The sequence below is a fragment of the Mixophyes fleayi genome, chromosome 5 (assembly GCF_038048845.1).
Source record: "Mixophyes fleayi isolate aMixFle1 chromosome 5, aMixFle1.hap1, whole genome shotgun sequence".
Taxonomy (NCBI): Eukaryota; Metazoa; Chordata; class Amphibia; order Anura; family Limnodynastidae; genus Mixophyes; species Mixophyes fleayi.
Genome location: NC_134406.1, coordinates 81,765,148 through 81,782,141, shown reverse-complemented (window position 1 = coordinate 81,782,141; position 16,994 = coordinate 81,765,148). Strand labels below are relative to the sequence as shown.

Genomic DNA, 16,994 nt, shown 5'->3' with positions numbered 1-16,994 from the left:
CATATACTAAAGGTTGCTAATACATTGCCACCTGTTCCAGCTAGATGCAGTATGCTAGACAAAGTTATATAACCAATAACTAGAGCTAGGATAAATATTATATGTGTAAAATAAATCCCTTTTGCATCTGTTTTGCACGCTTACAAAAAAAATTGTGATATGAATGGGAGTGCTTTTGATACATCTGCACCCATGTTAGGCTCTGAACTCTGTATGTATATCTGAAAGATACTTGCCCAAAAATTCCCATCTTTAGTTTCACATGTGTGCCCCAAAGTAGTTATGATCAAAATCCAAACAGGATCAGATTTTGATCTGTAAAGTTAATAGATAATTAAGATAACAATGAGTGCAGCAATTAGCTGTCCACGCATTGGGCTCCATGTGATCCTGTTATTTTAACATGAACGCTAAACGTCAAGAGCAAATATAGATGCCTGTTTGTATGTTATATTTATTAACAAGATGACTGAAGAAAGTACAGCCTTTTATATCAAATATCTTCACTTTGTTACAATCACTTTCTGTGGCAAAAGCTTGCGTTGAGACCTCGTTAGTACCGCTGAATGTCGGGCTGACCAGTGTTCGATTTATTGTACAATCGCTGAAGAATCACAGGGTGCTCCTGCCAGAGGAGTTACACATCAATTACATTACTTCAAGTTTTTTGATATTGTGAATATATAATTTTGTTTCCAGTTATCATACAAAAGCTGTCAAGTTAAATTAGTTGTATATTGTATCAAATTTGATGTGCGATTATATTTTCTTTTTGCATGAATAAACTCTCCTCCAACAAATTTGTAATTAATACTATACTTCTCATTGCAGTTTTATGTGCTGAACGAGTGGGCCAGATGACTAAAACATACAATGACATAGATGCTGTAACACGTCTTTTAGAAGAGGTAAGCGTTTGGAAGTATGTGCAATGTCTTGTAGTTCTACCTACTACCCGAGCATTTGCTGTACTCCAGCTATTTATTCAGCCTCATTATTGCTAATTGTTTTGGTCCTTCAAACGAGCCATGCTGCTAAGACTAAAGAACATTTTACAATATGGGTATATCAGAGGATTGTCTGAACGTTTCTTTTTTTTTTTTTTTTTTTGGGGGGTGTGGGGGTTATATTTCAAATGATTTTCCTATAAATTCTCAGAATTACATTGTATTATTTGACAAATGATTGCTAACTAAAGGCAATTTATACATCCTTTTATGAAATAAACATGGCTTTTGAATACATTTAATCCACAACCGGTATGTAATGGTTTATTTATGAATTGTGCTGTTTGCTCTTGATCATATTTCACACAATCCTAATAGCCTAACTCAGTGGTTCCCAAACTTTTGCAGTTCGCGGCACCCTTAGAGTCTCCAAATTTTTTCAAGGCACCCCTCCAAAATATTTATTGAGCAGTCCTGTTTTAGAAGTAGTTGGGTCAAAAGAATGTAATAAGTATTTAGGTCAGGACAGAAATACTTATTTAGTTGTATGCAAAAATGCCCCCTCTGCCTCCAGACACTCTGCCCTCAGGCACTCTGCCCCCTCTGCATCCAGACACACTGCCCCTCTGCATCCAGACACACTGCCCTCTCTCACACTGCCCCCTCTGCCCTCTGTCACGCCGTTCCCCCTCCTCTGCTCTGTCACGCTATCCCCCTCCTCCAGCCTCTCTCACGCTATCCCCCCTCCTCTGCCCTCTCTCACGCTGTCCCCCCCCCCCTCCTCTGCCCTCTCTCACGCTGTCCCCCCCCCCCTCCTCTGCCCTCTCTCACGCTGTCCCCCCCCTCCTCTGCCCTCTCTCACGCTGTCCCCCCCCCTCCTCTGCCCTCTCTCACGCTGTCCCCCCCCCTCCTCTGCCCTCTCTCACGCTGTCCCCCCCCCCCCTCCTCTGCCCTCTCTCATGCTGTCCCCCTCCTCTGCCCTCTCTCACGCTGTCCCCCTCCTCTGCCCTCTCTCACGCTGTCCCCCTCCTCTGCCCTCTCTCACGCTGTCCCCCTCCTCTGCCCTCTCTCACGCTGTCCCCCTCCTCTGCCCTCTCTCACGCTGTCCCCCTCCTCTGCCCTCTCTCACGCTGTCCCCCTCCTCTGCCCTCTCTCACGCTATCCCCCCTCCTCTGCCCTCTCTCACGCTGTCCCCCCCCCCCTCCTCTGCCCTCTCTCACGCTGTCCCCCCCCCTCCTCTGCCCTCTCTCACGCTGTCCCCCCCCCTCCTCTGCCCTCTCTCACGCTGTCCCCCCCCCTCCTCTGCCCTCTCTCACGCTGTCCCCCCCCTCCTCTGCCCTCTCTCACGCTGTCCCCCCCCCTCCTCTGCCCTCTCTCACGCTGTCCCCCCCCCCTCCTCTGCCCTCTCTCACGCTGTCCCCCTCCTCTGCCCTCTCTCACGCTGTCCCCCTCCTCTGCCCTCTCTCACGCTGTCCCCCTCCTCTGCCCTCTCTCACGCTGTCCCCCTCCTCTGCCCTCTCTCACGCTGTCCCCCTCCTCTGCCCTCTCTCACGCTGTCCCCCTCCTCTGCCCTCTCTCACGCTGTCCCCCTCCTCTGCCCTCTCTCACGCTGTCCCCCTCCTCTGCCCTCTCTCACGCTGTCCCCCTCCTCTGCCCTCTCTCACGCTGCCCCCCCCCTCTGCCCTCTGTCACGCTGTGTCCCCCTCCACTGCCCCTCTCACGCTGTGTCCCCCTCCACTGCCCCTCTCACGCTGTGTCCCCCTCCACTGCCCCTCTCACGCTGTGTCCCCCTCCACTGCCCAACTTACGCTGTGTCCCCCTCCACTGCCCAACTTACGCTGTATCCCCCTCCACTGCCCCTCTCACGCTGTATCCCCCTCCACTGCCCCTCTCACGCTGTATCCCCCTCCACTGCCCCTCTCACGCTGTGTCCCCCTCCACTGCCCCTTTCACGCTGTATCCCCCTCCACTGCCCCTCTCACGCTGTAGCCCCCTCCACTGCCCCTCTCACGCTGTAGCCCCCTCCACTGCCCAACTCACGCTGTCACCCTCCTCTGCCCCGCTGTCACACTCCTGCCCCTCTGTCTGCCCGCTGTCGCACTCCTGCCCCTCTGTCTGCCCGCTGTCGCACTCCTGCCCCTCTGTCTGCCCGCTGTCGCACTCCTGCCCCTCTGTCTGCCCGCTGTCGCACTCCTGCCCCTCTGTCTGGCCGCTGTCGCACTCCTGCCCCTCTGCCCGCTGTCGCACTCCTGCCCCTCTGTCTCCTCCGCTGTCTGTCCCGCTGTCACACTCCTGCCCCTCTGTCTGCCCGCTGTCACACTCCTGCCCCTCTGTCTGCCCGCTGTCGCACTCCTGCCCCTCTGTCTGCCCGCTGTCGCACTCCTGCCCCGCTGTCACACTCCTGCCCATCTGTCTGCCCGCTGTCACACTCCTGCCCCTCTGTCTGCTCCACTGTCGCACTCCTGCCCCTCTGTCTGCCCGCTGTCGCACTCCTGCCCCGCTGTCTGCCCGCTGTCGCACTCCTGCCCCGCTGTCACACTCCTGCCCATCTGTCTGCCCGCTGTCACACTCCTGCCCCTCTGTCTGCTCCGCTGTCACACTCCTGCCCCTCTGTCTGCTCCGCTGTCACACTCCTGCCCCTCTGTCTGCTCCGCTGTCACACTCCTGCCCCTCTGTCTGCTCCACTGTCACACTCCTGCCCCTCTGTCTGCTCCACTGTCACACTCCTGCCCCTCTGTCTGCTCCACTGTCACACTCCTGCCCCTCTGTCTGCTCCACTGTCACACTCCTGCCCCTCTGTCTGCTCCACTGTCACACTCCCTCTCACTCCTCTGCCGCGAGCCAGCCATAGAAAAAACTAAAGAGCACATATACTTACCAATCAGCGCGGCGCCGGGACCCAGCAGACTCCTCTCTCCCGCAGCTGTCACTGACACTGACGTCGATATTCAGTGACAGCTGCGGGAGAGAGGAGTCTGCTGGGTCCCGGCGCCGCGCTGATTGGTAAGTATATGTGCTCTTTGGTTTTTTCTATGTCTGGCCTGCGGCACCCCTGGGAGCCGCGGCGCACACTTTGGGAACCGCCGGCCTAACTATACATGTCTATATAAACATGTCAAAGGTGTAAACAGTCAAAATTGGCAGAATCAGATTATAGTTCCTCCAATTTTAAAACTAGCACACAAGAATTTCCTTGTTCCTGGATAATTGATTGAATTTTTGCAATGGGAACAACCAAATTTCGCCACTCAGATTATTCAACTTGAAGTGAACAAACCCACACTTGATGTTGTTTTTAATTTATTTCTCTTGCCTCCACCTTGGGGACACTGCTTACCATGGGGTTGTATGAGGGAACTTGGAGTAGGCACTCAAATAGTTAACTTTCTTGCTGACAGGCTATATCCCCTCTGCAACCCTGTGTGAACTTGAGTGTATGTTTGCGTGTCAGAGGAGTAGGACCTCTGGCGTGCTGTGCTGCAGCTATTTCCTTTTTAAATATTACTTATTACCTTTTTAGAAGGTTTATGTGCTAAACACAATACATACACAGCTTATGTAGGTTTTTCAGCTTAATATACCGGAGCGCAGCAGCCACGGACAAGAGGAGGCTTCTGCAGGGATGTTTCTGGTGACAGCACCGAGTAAGGAGACTGCTGTTACCCTGGGCTGTTCAGATACTGGCGCTGCCATCTGCCAGTGAGCGCTGCGTCTCTGTGTGGTGGGTGCCATTTTTGAATATACAAAGTACCTGCTGCATTGGAAGGGGGCACTTGGCTAGGACCAAAAATGGAGCAGCTGCTATTGGAAAACCTATAGCTATAGATAAGAGGCCAGTGGGGTTATGCTAACAAAAGCCCGCATTTGGCCAGTATGCTCAGGCTGCCTGAGAGGGGAGGGAGTGGTTGAAAAGGATCTCCCTGTTTGTTGCAACAAGTTTGTATGTTCCAACCCAGGAAATACAAGGGAGGCACCTATCTAGTGAGGGGACTGGAGAAAAGGCTGCAGTTCAGAGACAGGCTCTTCTCCTCTCCAATCGTTTGAACTGGTTCTTGGCCAACAGGAAGGAGAAGTACCTTTTTCTAACCTTTTTTTCACACTGTACACAGTATTGTTATAGTGGATATATGTATACTGTTTGGAGTAAACATTGTGCCACATATATCGCAATATCTGTACCTAAGTTTGCTATTGGAGTATAGGCTGCAACCTAGGTGCATGTTTGTGTATATATACATATTTATATGGTTGGGAGGTACTGTGGTGTCATAGACAAAACGGTATCCTGCAAGAAAGTTCTTTTTCTTTCCTTTTCTGAAAAAAAAATAATAAAAAGCACACCTTCTCCCAATTATGCCTGCGTGTGGCTGCTACCTTCTGCTTCTATTACTAGACAGGTGGCAGGTAATAGGGGCAAATCGTTACCTTGTTAAATGTCAGACAAGGGAAAGACCAAGGGGTATATTTACTAAACCGCGGGTTTGAAAAAGTGGAGATGTTGCCTATAGCAACCAATCAGATTCTAGCTTTCATTTTGTAGAATGTACTAAATAAATGACAACTAGAATCTGATTGGTTGCTATAGGCAACATCTCCACTTTTTCAAACCCACAGTTTAGTAAATATAACCCCAAGTGTAAAGCAAAGCAGTTCAGTAGATGTAGATATAGATATATATATATTTTTTTTTTTTTGTGTTTTTGGGAGGTACTGTGGGGTAATTCACAGACAAAACAGTGTCCTCTGGAAAGTTTATTTTTCTTTTCGAAAAAAATAAATGTTTTCTGTTTGAGCTTTTACCTTCTGCTTCTGTACTAGACAGGTGAATGGTAATAGGGGGAAATTATTACCTTGTTATATAACAATATCAGACAAGGGTAAGACACCCCAGGCTAAATATTACACCTGCTCCAAATATAAAGTAAAGCTTCCTAGTGGACAGTCGGACACAGGGGCGGTTTGTGCGGACTGTGATGCGGGGGCCCGGGATGAACAGGCGCAGGGTTCTGCTCCACAGCGTTGGCTGGGGTACTCCTCCCCCTCAGGCAGAGCCTGCGTGGTCCACGTCCGTAAAGGCCTAAACCGGTTAAATCGGTTTCTAGACACTCCCAGAACTCAAGCATGACGCTGCAAGTGTTATAGGTCTACTCATCCTCTCCTCACACTTTATTATTCAGAAGAGTTTTCGGTGGAGGAAGGTAAGCTTCTCGAGGATTCAGATTTCCCCACCCTGGTGGGTAATATGGTTGAACCCTCAGGGAGTCAGGTCATTGAGAATCTGGTACTGGCAGTGTGCCAGGCATTGGATCTAGAGGAACCTCGGTCAGACCTAGGCCTCTTTAAGCTCAGGAAATGTCATGTTGTCTATTTTCCGACATCAGTGGAACTTAGAGATAGCTGAGTCAGCTTGGAAGCAGCCATATCATAAGTTTATTATACCACGCAGATTTACAGTCCTTTATCCCTGCAGGCATTCAAAACAGCGCGCTGGGAACAGGTTCCAAAGGTGGATATGCCAGTGGCCAGGCGGGTCTGCCTTACTACTCTTCCAGTGCTGGCTTCTACGGGACTCCCTGACGCCTCTGACCGCAAGGTGGAGGGTTTTCTTAAATCCATCTTCTTGACGGCAGGTGCCTCACTAAGACCTATACTGTCTTCTGTGTGGGTCACCCAGGCAATGGAGACCAGGGCTGATCAGCTGGTAGCAGGGCTACAAGACTCTTGTTCCCCTGGCTCTACATTTAAAGGAGGCCTCAGGTTACCTGTATGAGGCTGCTCAAAATGCAGCTTCAGTTTCCTAATCTATCTCAGCATCAACAATAGTGGCCATAGGACTCTCTGGCTCAGGTCCTGGGATACCGATGCAGAGTCAAAGAAATCTCTGGAGGCTCTTCCCTACTTGGGCTCAGCCCTTTTTGGCCCAGAATTAGATAATATTATCTCTCAGGCCACGGGAAGTAAAAGTACCTTCCTTCAGGTGAGTACCCCTAAACCTAGGGTTCCCAAGTTTTGGTCTTTTCACCAATCCCTTCCGGGGTGGGGGGTCCATTGGTAAGAGGCAAGACCATAAGGGGCAGGTCCTTTGTGGCCAGAGGTCATTCCCAGAGAGGTAGAGCCCTATTCTCTACAAAACATCCAGACTCCAGGCTCCCGGATAAACCGGGAGCCGGACTAGACCCTTCCCCTCTCCGTGACCGCATGGGTAGGGCGACGCCTGCTGTGGGTCAGAATCAGAATTCTGGAGCGGCGTCCTCCCAGAACTTAAAGAGAGGGATGATCATTCAGGAGATCAGCATAGCTGTTTTAGGGTTGCCCCCCACTTGTTCTTTTCATATAACGATGACACTAAATTGAAGCCAGGCTGTCACTTTGCTTACTTCAGCAGAAGTCCTCTCCTGGAATATGACCTGGAAAAAGTTCCTTTCACTCCCTTAGCCCCTCAGACCTCTCTTTAGGAGATGACTGGGCATGAATGTTTACACTCTTCAGATACAAGTCCCCTGGGGGGGGCATGGTCTCACTATTTTCTGTAGGCCCCCCCTTGAGCAGGTAGAGGGACTTTCCATCCAATATCTTAAGAAAGGCTCAGAGTGAGCCGAAACGTGTTGATGGTAGAAGTGGGAACTTTTGCATGTTATCATTGGACTGTGTTCCTGTATTTGGTTGCTGCATGTTGATCCGTTTAGCCTGACCCGGGAAGAGCTTTTTTTATGCGCATTGAAACTGCTCACCAGATACGAGTCCATTTTATATTTTAATAAACGAAAATCGTTTTATCTGAAGATAAGGCACTATGTGTTTTCTTCTTTCCTAACCCTTTTACACACGATCGGAGCCGTGGAACTATGAGAGGGAGCCGATTACCATTAGAAGGATTGGCCATTTCCCGAGACGCCCGAGTATTGGAGGTAGAGGGAATGACGTCACTGTAAGGCCTTCTGGGAGCTGTTTTCGAGTTTTGGGAGTCGCGTTATATGGAGAAGCTTTTTACCCACCTAGTTATAGATATAGTGGTGATCCATCTCACACTCCACTGTTGGATTATTTGATTGTACATTTGAGGACATTTTACTAGATAAGTACTGTTTCACATCTATTGTCCCATATTGTGTGAGAACTCTATTGTTTATGGGTTATATGTAGTTTATACTGCTCATGTTTTATACCTTTGTCCGCCGGATTTATATATATTTTTTGAGGACTATGAGTACTATATCTATCCATTGAGGACTATATAACCTATGGGTTACAAGTAGTACACACTGTATTTTACCTTAGACGTTTGTGTATAATTTATTCAATTGACACACCCAGATCTCTAGGTATATAGGAGCGCTTGTCAGTTCCTCATATTTGTTTGTTGTCATACTGCTAGGTGAATTACGTCCATGATCAAGCAGGCCTACGTCAGTTCCGATCGGCCTGCGATCGGTCCTCTGTCCATACCTTCACTAGGTTTTATCAATTTAATGTGTTTGCGTCCCCAGATGGCCGTTTTGGTGTTGTGGTTCCCTTCCTTCAGTCTTTTGTATTACACACTGAAGTTCATACGGGGTTACAGAGGGAATATAACTTGTCAGCAGGAAAGTTAACCATTTGAGTGCCTACTCCAAAATCCCTCATACAACCCCATGGTAAGCAGTGTCTCCCAGATGGACTCAGAGAAATGGCTTTAACGGGAGTATAGAATCCTCTTTTTTTTTTTTTTTTTTTTTTTTTCTTTAAATATGTACAGCATATGATTATTTCAAGATTATTGTTTGGCATTTTATTAAAAACACACCAATCCAATCACTCCTAATAAGAGATGTTGTTGTGTGCTGTTTGCTTTGCATTTTTCCATGATAATGGTTCATTTCAGAAAATCTGAGCCCTAAAATTTCAAATGTCAGTCAGCTGTTATGGAAACGAAACTATAACATTTTCTGGTGTGAAATCACTGAAAGTTAATGAACAGATAGGATGATTATATTGATTTGTTGATAAGTTTAATATTCAGCAACAAGTAGTTAGTTGTCCCTGACTTGGAGCAGTCCTAATGATCACTGTTGAGAAATTTGCTTGTGGCCCAGATGATATTTTTAATAAAAATGGAAAAAAATATTCCAGTAAAAACTGTTGATTAGCAGTAGGTAACAAAACATCCATCTATGGCCCTTAGTCGTCCTCAACACTTTTTTATGCTTTAGTTATCCAATGTGGCTCATTTATACAGGTAGTGCAAAAGGTGTTTCTTGAGGTGGGATTTTAACAAACATTGATTAATCATCATCATTTATATATCGCTACTAATTCCACAACGCTGATTAATATGATGAAAAAAAAATGTTTTAGTAACATACCAGAAAGAAGTCTCTGCTGTGCAGAGTTGATGAAGGTAAAATCTATTGATTGTAGTGGCAGCCATCAATTTGCATTTATTTCCATGACATATCTGCAAGTCAAACACTTCCGTTGTACACATTTCCATGTTTCTGTTGGAACTGCAGTATTCTAGTTGTGTTAATAAACCTTTAAATTAAAATCGTACCTTAATTTAGTTAGCATAGTTATCCAATTAGTTGGCTATTAAAGCCAAATTCTGCTAAATACAGTTTCTAAAGTTTGCTATAACAGATTCTATACATACTTGACAACTTTTATAATTTGTGCTCCGGGAGAGATCGGAGGACAGGTCATGTGACGGGGTAGGAGGGGCGTGGTGAAATCGTTGCATCGCAATAGCCCTGCCCCTACTATAAAATGCCGTAATTCGTAACATTGAATAGCGGCGGCAGGGCTTAATGATGCGATTGCGCTATTTAGCCCCGCTAATCAATGCCGTCAATTTCAGCATTTTACAGTAGAGGAGTGGGGCTATGGGGACACAACAGCGTCTCTACACCCCCCTCCACAAGGATCAGGGAGATTGCCTGCTCTTCTGGGAGTCCAGGAGGACTCCCCGAAATTCCGGAGACTCCCGGAAATTACGGGAAAGTAGGCAAGTATGATTTTATAGGTTGATTATTTTAGCATTTATAAGAAAACCGTGAAATTGTCAGACATGGTTGTTTATTTTTTAAAATTCTTATTATTTACCTAGTGACATGAGTCCTGCATGGAGTAGATCACTGAATGGAACTAATGGAACTATAGCTGAAGATGCTTAATCTGCTATACATAACTTTTTATTGAAATAAACTTTGTAGACTGTCATGACTGTGACTTTAGCACTCTCCTGGCCCCCTCCCCTCCCCCCACCCCCTCCTCCCTGACTGCCTCTGATTTCGCCTCCTTCTTCTCCTCTAAAATCGAGGCCATCCGACTTGAAATCTCCTCCTCCACTCTCTCTTCCACCCCTCCCACTCTTCTGTCCTCCCCCCCCCAACCACCTTCCCCTCCACTCCTTCCGTCCCACCACCGGCGAGGAAGTCCACTCTCTCATTTTATCATCCCCCCCCACTACCTGCCCCCTGGATCCCATCCCCTCCCACCTTCTTCGCTCCCTTTCCCCCACCACCTGCTCCCACCTCGCTCACCTCTTTAATCTCTCCCTCTCCACTGGCATCTTCCCCTCCTCCTTCAAACATGCTCTCGTATCCCCCATTCTTAAGAAACCTAATCTCGACTCCACTTCTCTCTCGAACTATCGCCCCATATCTCTTCTCCCATTTGCCTCCAAAATTCTTGAGAGGCTCGTCTGCAGCCGTCTCACCTCCTACCTTTCTGAATACTCCCTCCTTGATCCTCTCCAGTCTGGTTTCCGCCCCCTCCACTCCACTGAAACTGCCCTGGCTAAAGTCACCAATGACCTCCTCTCTGCAAAAGCCAGGGGCCACTTCTCCCTTCTCATCCTCCTTGACCTCTCTGCAGCCTTTGACACCGTTGACCACCCCCTCCTCCTTCACACCCTCCAGTCTTTCGGCCTCTCCGGCCCAGTCCTGTCCTGGTTCACCTCTTACCTTACTCACCGTTCCTTCTCTGTCACCACCTCTGGGTCTCTCTCCCCCCCCATCCACCCTTCCAGTCGGGGTCCCTCAGGGCTCTGTTCTGGGACCCTTACTCTTCTCTCTATACACCTCCTCCCTGGGTGAACTCATCAGCTCCTTCGGCTTCAGCTACCACCTTTACGCTGACGACACTCAACTATACCTCTCCTCTCCTAATCTCTCTCCCTCCCTCCTCTCTAGGGTGTCCGCCTGCCTCTCTGCCATCTCCTCCTGGATGTCCTCTCGATTCCTCAAACTTAACCTTGCCAAAACTGAGCTCATAGTTTTTCCTCCCTCTCATACCCCATCCCCTTCTGACCTCTCCATCACTGTCGACAACACCTCTATCTCCCCTGTCCCCCAACTTCGCTGCCTTGGTGTCATCCTCGACTCCTCTCTCTCCTTTGGCCCCCACATCCTCTCTCTTGCTAAATCCTGCCGCTTCCAGCTGCGCAACATCGCTCGCATCCGGCCCTTCCTCTCCCAAGATGCCACCAAATGCCTTATCCACTCTCTGATCATCTCCCGCCTGGACTACTGCAACCTCCTCCTCACTGGCCTCCCCCACTCTCATCTCGATCCCCTTCGATCCGTCCTTAACGCTGCAGCTAGGCTTATTTTCCTCTCTCGCCGCTCCTCTTTTGTCTCCCCCCTCTACCTAGCCCTTCACTGGCTCCCATTCCCCTTCAGAATCCTCTTTAAGCTCCTCACACTCACCTACAAGGCCCTCGCCAACTCCACTGCGCCCTACATCTCCACCCTCCTCTCTATTCATGCTCCATCCCGCCCTCTCCGTTCTGCCTCTGACCGTCGCCTCTCTTCCCCCCTTATAACCTCCTCCCACGCGCGTATCCAAGACTTCGCCCGCGCTGCCCCCCTCCACTGGAACAAGCTCCCTCCCTCCATCAGCACTTCCCCTAATCTGTCCAGCTTCAAACGGGCCCTAAAAACCCACCTTTTTCTTAAAGCCTTTCTGTCTCCCACTTAACTTCCTACCTTATCTTCTGCATCTGTCCCCCTACTCTCCCTCTCTCCCCTGCGTCTCTCTGTCTGTCCACCCCTCCCCTTAGATTGTACGCTCCTCTGAGCAGGGCCATCTCTCCTCCTGTTTCCACCACTTCTAACTCTGCTCTCCAGCTACTTAGCCCTCCTCCTCAAAGGTCCTCCACCCCACATCCACTTTCGCTCCCTCCTCCCCCCTGGGGGTCTCCCTGTCTTCCACGCCCCCATTCTTGGGCCCCGTCATTTTCGGATCCTCCCTCCCCCTTCCCCGCCCTCTCTAGCTGTGCATTGAGCGTACTGAGTTGCTGTGTTTACTGTACTGTGCTGTCTCCCATTGTATTGTGATTTTGTTTGTCTCTGTACGGCGCTGCGGATGCCTTGTAGCGCCTTATAAATAAATATTAATAATAATAATAATGACTGTTTCTTGATGCTTGTTGATTTCACTGTAATAGAAGCCTTTGCTGATGGAAATACATCATACGTGCATCCAGTCTGCCCCTCTTTGTAAAGGTGTATCACAACAAATCTCCTAAACGTCAAAAAAGCTAAATTCTAACAGTGCAGCTGCTGGCCCTGCCAGTTCTATAGCAATCACAGATAGAATATTTCTATAATCAACAGTTTTAAAATAGATTTCCACCTTACAGTTGTTCGTTAATTTCCTGCTTTTAAATGTCTTTCTCGCCTTTGACATGAATAGGCCAGTATACATAGTTATTGCCATAGAGGGTGGTATGCAATTAGTTGTGAGCCATTCGCAACCAATGATATGCAGTCCTCTACAGAACTGAATGAGGTTTTAAAACCGCTCAATAGTAGATTTCCCCCAGGGTCTCAAATTTCTTGCTACAGAGGTTTTATTCTTACATGTATGTCACAGCTGCCAACGGTTTCTAGAAATGTCTATTTTTCAGTGCTTATTAACTGTACATTACAACTTCTCTTATTCTGTGAATAGAATGAAATTTTTACTGTCTGAGTCAGTCCATCAAATCCCTTAGTTATCTATGCAAACAAGCTCAATTACAAAGTGGACCTGTGTTGTACAAGTCAAAGAACAGTATATTTATATACAGACAAATAGACCATAGATGTAAGAGTACGATTGTATAAGTAGACCTGCATTGGAAATATATTTGAAGTCAGGTTAAGAGGCAGTCTGTAGGATATGTTTAACAATTTGATAGCCAGTCATTAAAATGTATACCAATCACAACAACATATATTGTGTAGTATTCTTGTAGAGTAAAGGCATCCAGTGAGGAGATAAATGTGGGTGATACAAACGCAGTGGCTTACAGATACCATTTAAAAGGATCCAGGCGTATCACTGGGGTGACTTGAGCAGCCAATTGGGATGGGAGGGGTCTGGAAATTGGATACTGCTCGGTGGGGAAGGGTATGGGATCCTGTAAGTATACAAGGATTAGGTAAGAGAGGGAGGGTGAGATTTAGGGTGATAGATGTGAAGGTGTCTCAGAAACAGACTGATGCGAGAAGGTTTTGGAAGATGAGCGGTATTATCTTTGATTATTTAAAAACAGTTGCATGCTTTTTTCTGTAGCACCTTCCATAGTGACAGTAGGACGAATCCTATGGCATTACTCCCAAAACGCATTAGAGCTTTGGCCACTTTCAAAGAAATCTGAACATCTTCTGAAGGCATTGGGCCCAGGTATATTGAGGAACACACCATAAAGAAGATACTGCCGGAGATTGCCTGTCATAGCTCTGTATGCCTAAAGAGCTTAGTTTTATTTAGTAGTAAATGCACAAGCTTCAAGTCTGCAGAATGTGTGCATTTGATAAAATATTGGCTAGGTGGCAGATAATTCTTGTCTACTTCAGTGACACTGAAAAGTAGCTTGTTAAAAAGAAACAATGTGCAGAACCACATTTTAAAACTTCTAATTAGTCACAATTGGACCAATCCAGCCCTAGGTGGCCAAATTGAATAAGATTCAAATTTTTCCACTTGGGCTGAGGGGCCAATACATATGGGGGAGCGGGGTGTTTGTTGTATCAGTGACCGCATAAACAGGCTGATAGTGCTTATCCATTGGTCGGCTTTGATCATTTGAATAAAGGATCAGATTTTGATAGGATTGTTTTCTGACAAACCGATTATTGTGGGACCATTACAAGCTAGAGTGAGACTTTTGTGAATATGTAAATACAATTATAAAACATACAAAGAGGTAAGTTTCAATATGTAGCTAGTAACTTGCATAAACTATTTACATATCAGAGATAAGTAAATTATCAACCTACTTGTATGTCTGTGGAAAATGTGGACACGGTGGTTTTGAGAAGTAGAAGATATGCTAGTACAAGTTCATACAATCAATTACATAGAGGACAATGATAAGGGTGTGCCAGGTATATTCCATCAACTTAATAGTAACAATATGCAGTGTGTCATTGTCTAAATAATGTACTAAAGGTACAGTACACATAGACACTATTGTACTAGATAAATACAGTAGTCTGTAGCAGTGCTTAGCACCAGTTAGTAGGTAGTTGCAGACATTTATGAAAACTGTTCCACAATAACTGTGTAGAAAAGGATGTGTTGCCTACGATCAATAAAATTCTGCCATTTTTAAGTGCAGATTAGAAAGCTAAAACAATTGTCTTCTTGCTGTTGGTTATAGCACTTTGTTCTTCTCGGTTAGCTATGAAGCAATTTTCATAAAGTCACTCCAGAATGGAAAAAAAAAATCTTCTTATATTCCCCAGTACTGTATGTAAGACTTTCCATTCCATGACAGAATTTTTTGGCATTTTATTGAGACTTAATTTGTAAAGTGTTTGTATATGTCATCAGCCACATAATATAAATGCAATGTTTTTCAAGAGGCTTAAAGACAGGATGTCTGTTGCGCATATGAAAGAATTATTTCCGACAGTCAAAGCTTTATCTCAAATTCCTTTTGTTCTGATAGGCTCTTATACGAAAGAACTTGTCATTTAAGTTAAGTAGTCTTTTAATAATAGCATTTGTAGTAAATACTAGTTAATACTTAATAGTTTTGGGGTTTGTTTGCTTCATGTAATCCCCCCTCAATGACGACAATAGTAAGTGTAGTGCAGAAACAGGTTAATGGAAAGTTGTCCATATGTGATGTGTGTATGTAGTGTTGTGCATTTTTTGTTACCTCTCTTTAGCCACCTGACTTCCAGCTCTACTAATATGCCTTAGGGTGTAGCCACTGCAAAGACATAAACCAGGGCTTCATATGTTGTAATGTTGTAAACATCTTTATCAATATAAAGCTATACATTTTGTCATATTCATAACTTGCATATAGATCTGAAACCGTAAAATATTCTTTATTCTGTCTAATTTTCTCCTCACACTCACAGAAAGAACGGGATTTAGAATTAGCTGCTCGGATTGGCCAGTCTTTGTTGAAGAAGAATAAAACGCTTACAGAAAGGAATGAGTACCTGGAAGAGCAAGTTGAACATATCAGAGAGGAGGTAAAGACTCCATATAACATAGACCTGGCAGACAGCCGTCTAACTTTCGAGTGGATGAAATTACCCTTTATAACTTTACATATTGGAAACTACACTATACTGCATAGTAAAAGTAGCAGACCGAGAAATCCCTGCAGGATACCGTAGCTGCTGGTTGTGCAGATCAGTAGGTTAATAAGCAAGTGCAGGTCAAAACAGACTGCAAATTATGATACTTATTTTTATTGCACTGTGCAAAGTTTTATAGGTTTATTGCCATGCAAAATATTTTGATGCTAGCTTTATTGCAATGTATGCTTTGATGTGCTCCCAATAAAAAGTGGGCATGGTTTAAAGCACACGGTACTGTACTATATTAATGGTAGCCATGGTGTCTGCACTTATGTCTTCACCTCTACTACAGCTAACGGCTTGTGTTTTATGTAGTTACAGAGTGATAAGGAAAGTTATGTTTGCTTCCCTTAATCAAATTTTAGTTGGCAGATCTTGAGGTATGAGGTCTAGAGATTTTACTTAAAAATGTTTTTTTTTTTTTTTTTTATAGAAAAAACCCAAATTACCAGAAATAATGGTATAATACATATCCTATAAATTTATGATGTTGGTATTATGTTTTTTTTTTTTTTTATTCAACATAATTTATTATAATCTGGATTTTTTATGTTCATTATTGTGCATTTTTCACATGTTTTATTTTAATGAATTTTATCTTTTTTTTTTAAAGAACCTTTGTGTTTAAATCATTGACATTGAAATAATTTTTGTGCTCTGATGCTCCTTGGGAAGAAAAAAAAAAGAAGTTAGCCTTTAGTTTAACTTCTTATAGTCGGGAGATATATTTGTACTTCTTCAGTTTACAAAACTGTTACATGATTTGTTCCATGTTTGCCCAATATTAATAGTAAACATTACTTTAATTTGAAAAGCATCATGCTGATTTACATTTCTCTTTTTTTAACCAATATCCAAAAAAATTAAGCCCTTTTTTTAGCCAGCAGTTTCATACATGTGGCTCAATATGGAACAGGATGGGGAGCGCAAATGAATAAATCGATAAAACAAGGCAAAAACAGAAACAAAAAATGAGAATGGTTATGTTTATACTCTTTTGCAAATTTGCAGTCATCCAGCACAGGATAAATTACACCTTTCCTCGCTCTCCCTAAGTCTTACCCTGCTTCTTGGTAGTTCCGTGGGACCGAAGGAAATAGATCCAGGTAATAACTCCCGCGGTGTTGTCTGCATACGTTCTCTGTGAGTTCCAATGAACGCTATGCAGGTTTCCTCTGACGGCAGTTCCTGGTACTACAGTGAGCTGGATGGGTCAAAAACAGGCAGATCAACGCGTTTCGTCTGCAATGGACTTTGTCAAGATACTGCTGTGCTGCTGTAACGGGCTTCTTATCCATACATCGTTAATTGCTTTATTGGCTGGATTTATTAAATTAAATGATTAAAATGTTTCTGTAAAAGTATAAAACGTAGGTATAGGCATAAATATATAAAATGTCAATAAATTATAGATATCTATTACCAAAAATCAGATGTCAAAAAATTATCACATACTAAAATAGGTTAAGTGTTCGCCAAA

General features: G+C 45.3%; 1 protein-coding gene across 8 annotated transcripts in view; it reads left to right on the top strand.

The window, feature by feature from the left end:
* TRAK1 (trafficking kinesin protein 1) overlaps positions 1–16,994 on the top strand; it is a 99,000-nt gene that overhangs the window by 45,164 nt on the left and 36,842 nt on the right. For all 8 annotated transcript variants that reach the window (XM_075212467.1, XM_075212469.1, XM_075212473.1 and 5 more), the window contains 2 exons: positions 832–908; positions 15,287–15,403. In XM_075212467.1, the coding sequence (XP_075068568.1) occupies positions 832–908; positions 15,287–15,403 (194 nt within the window). The remainder of the gene's footprint in view (positions 1–831; positions 909–15,286; positions 15,404–16,994) is intronic.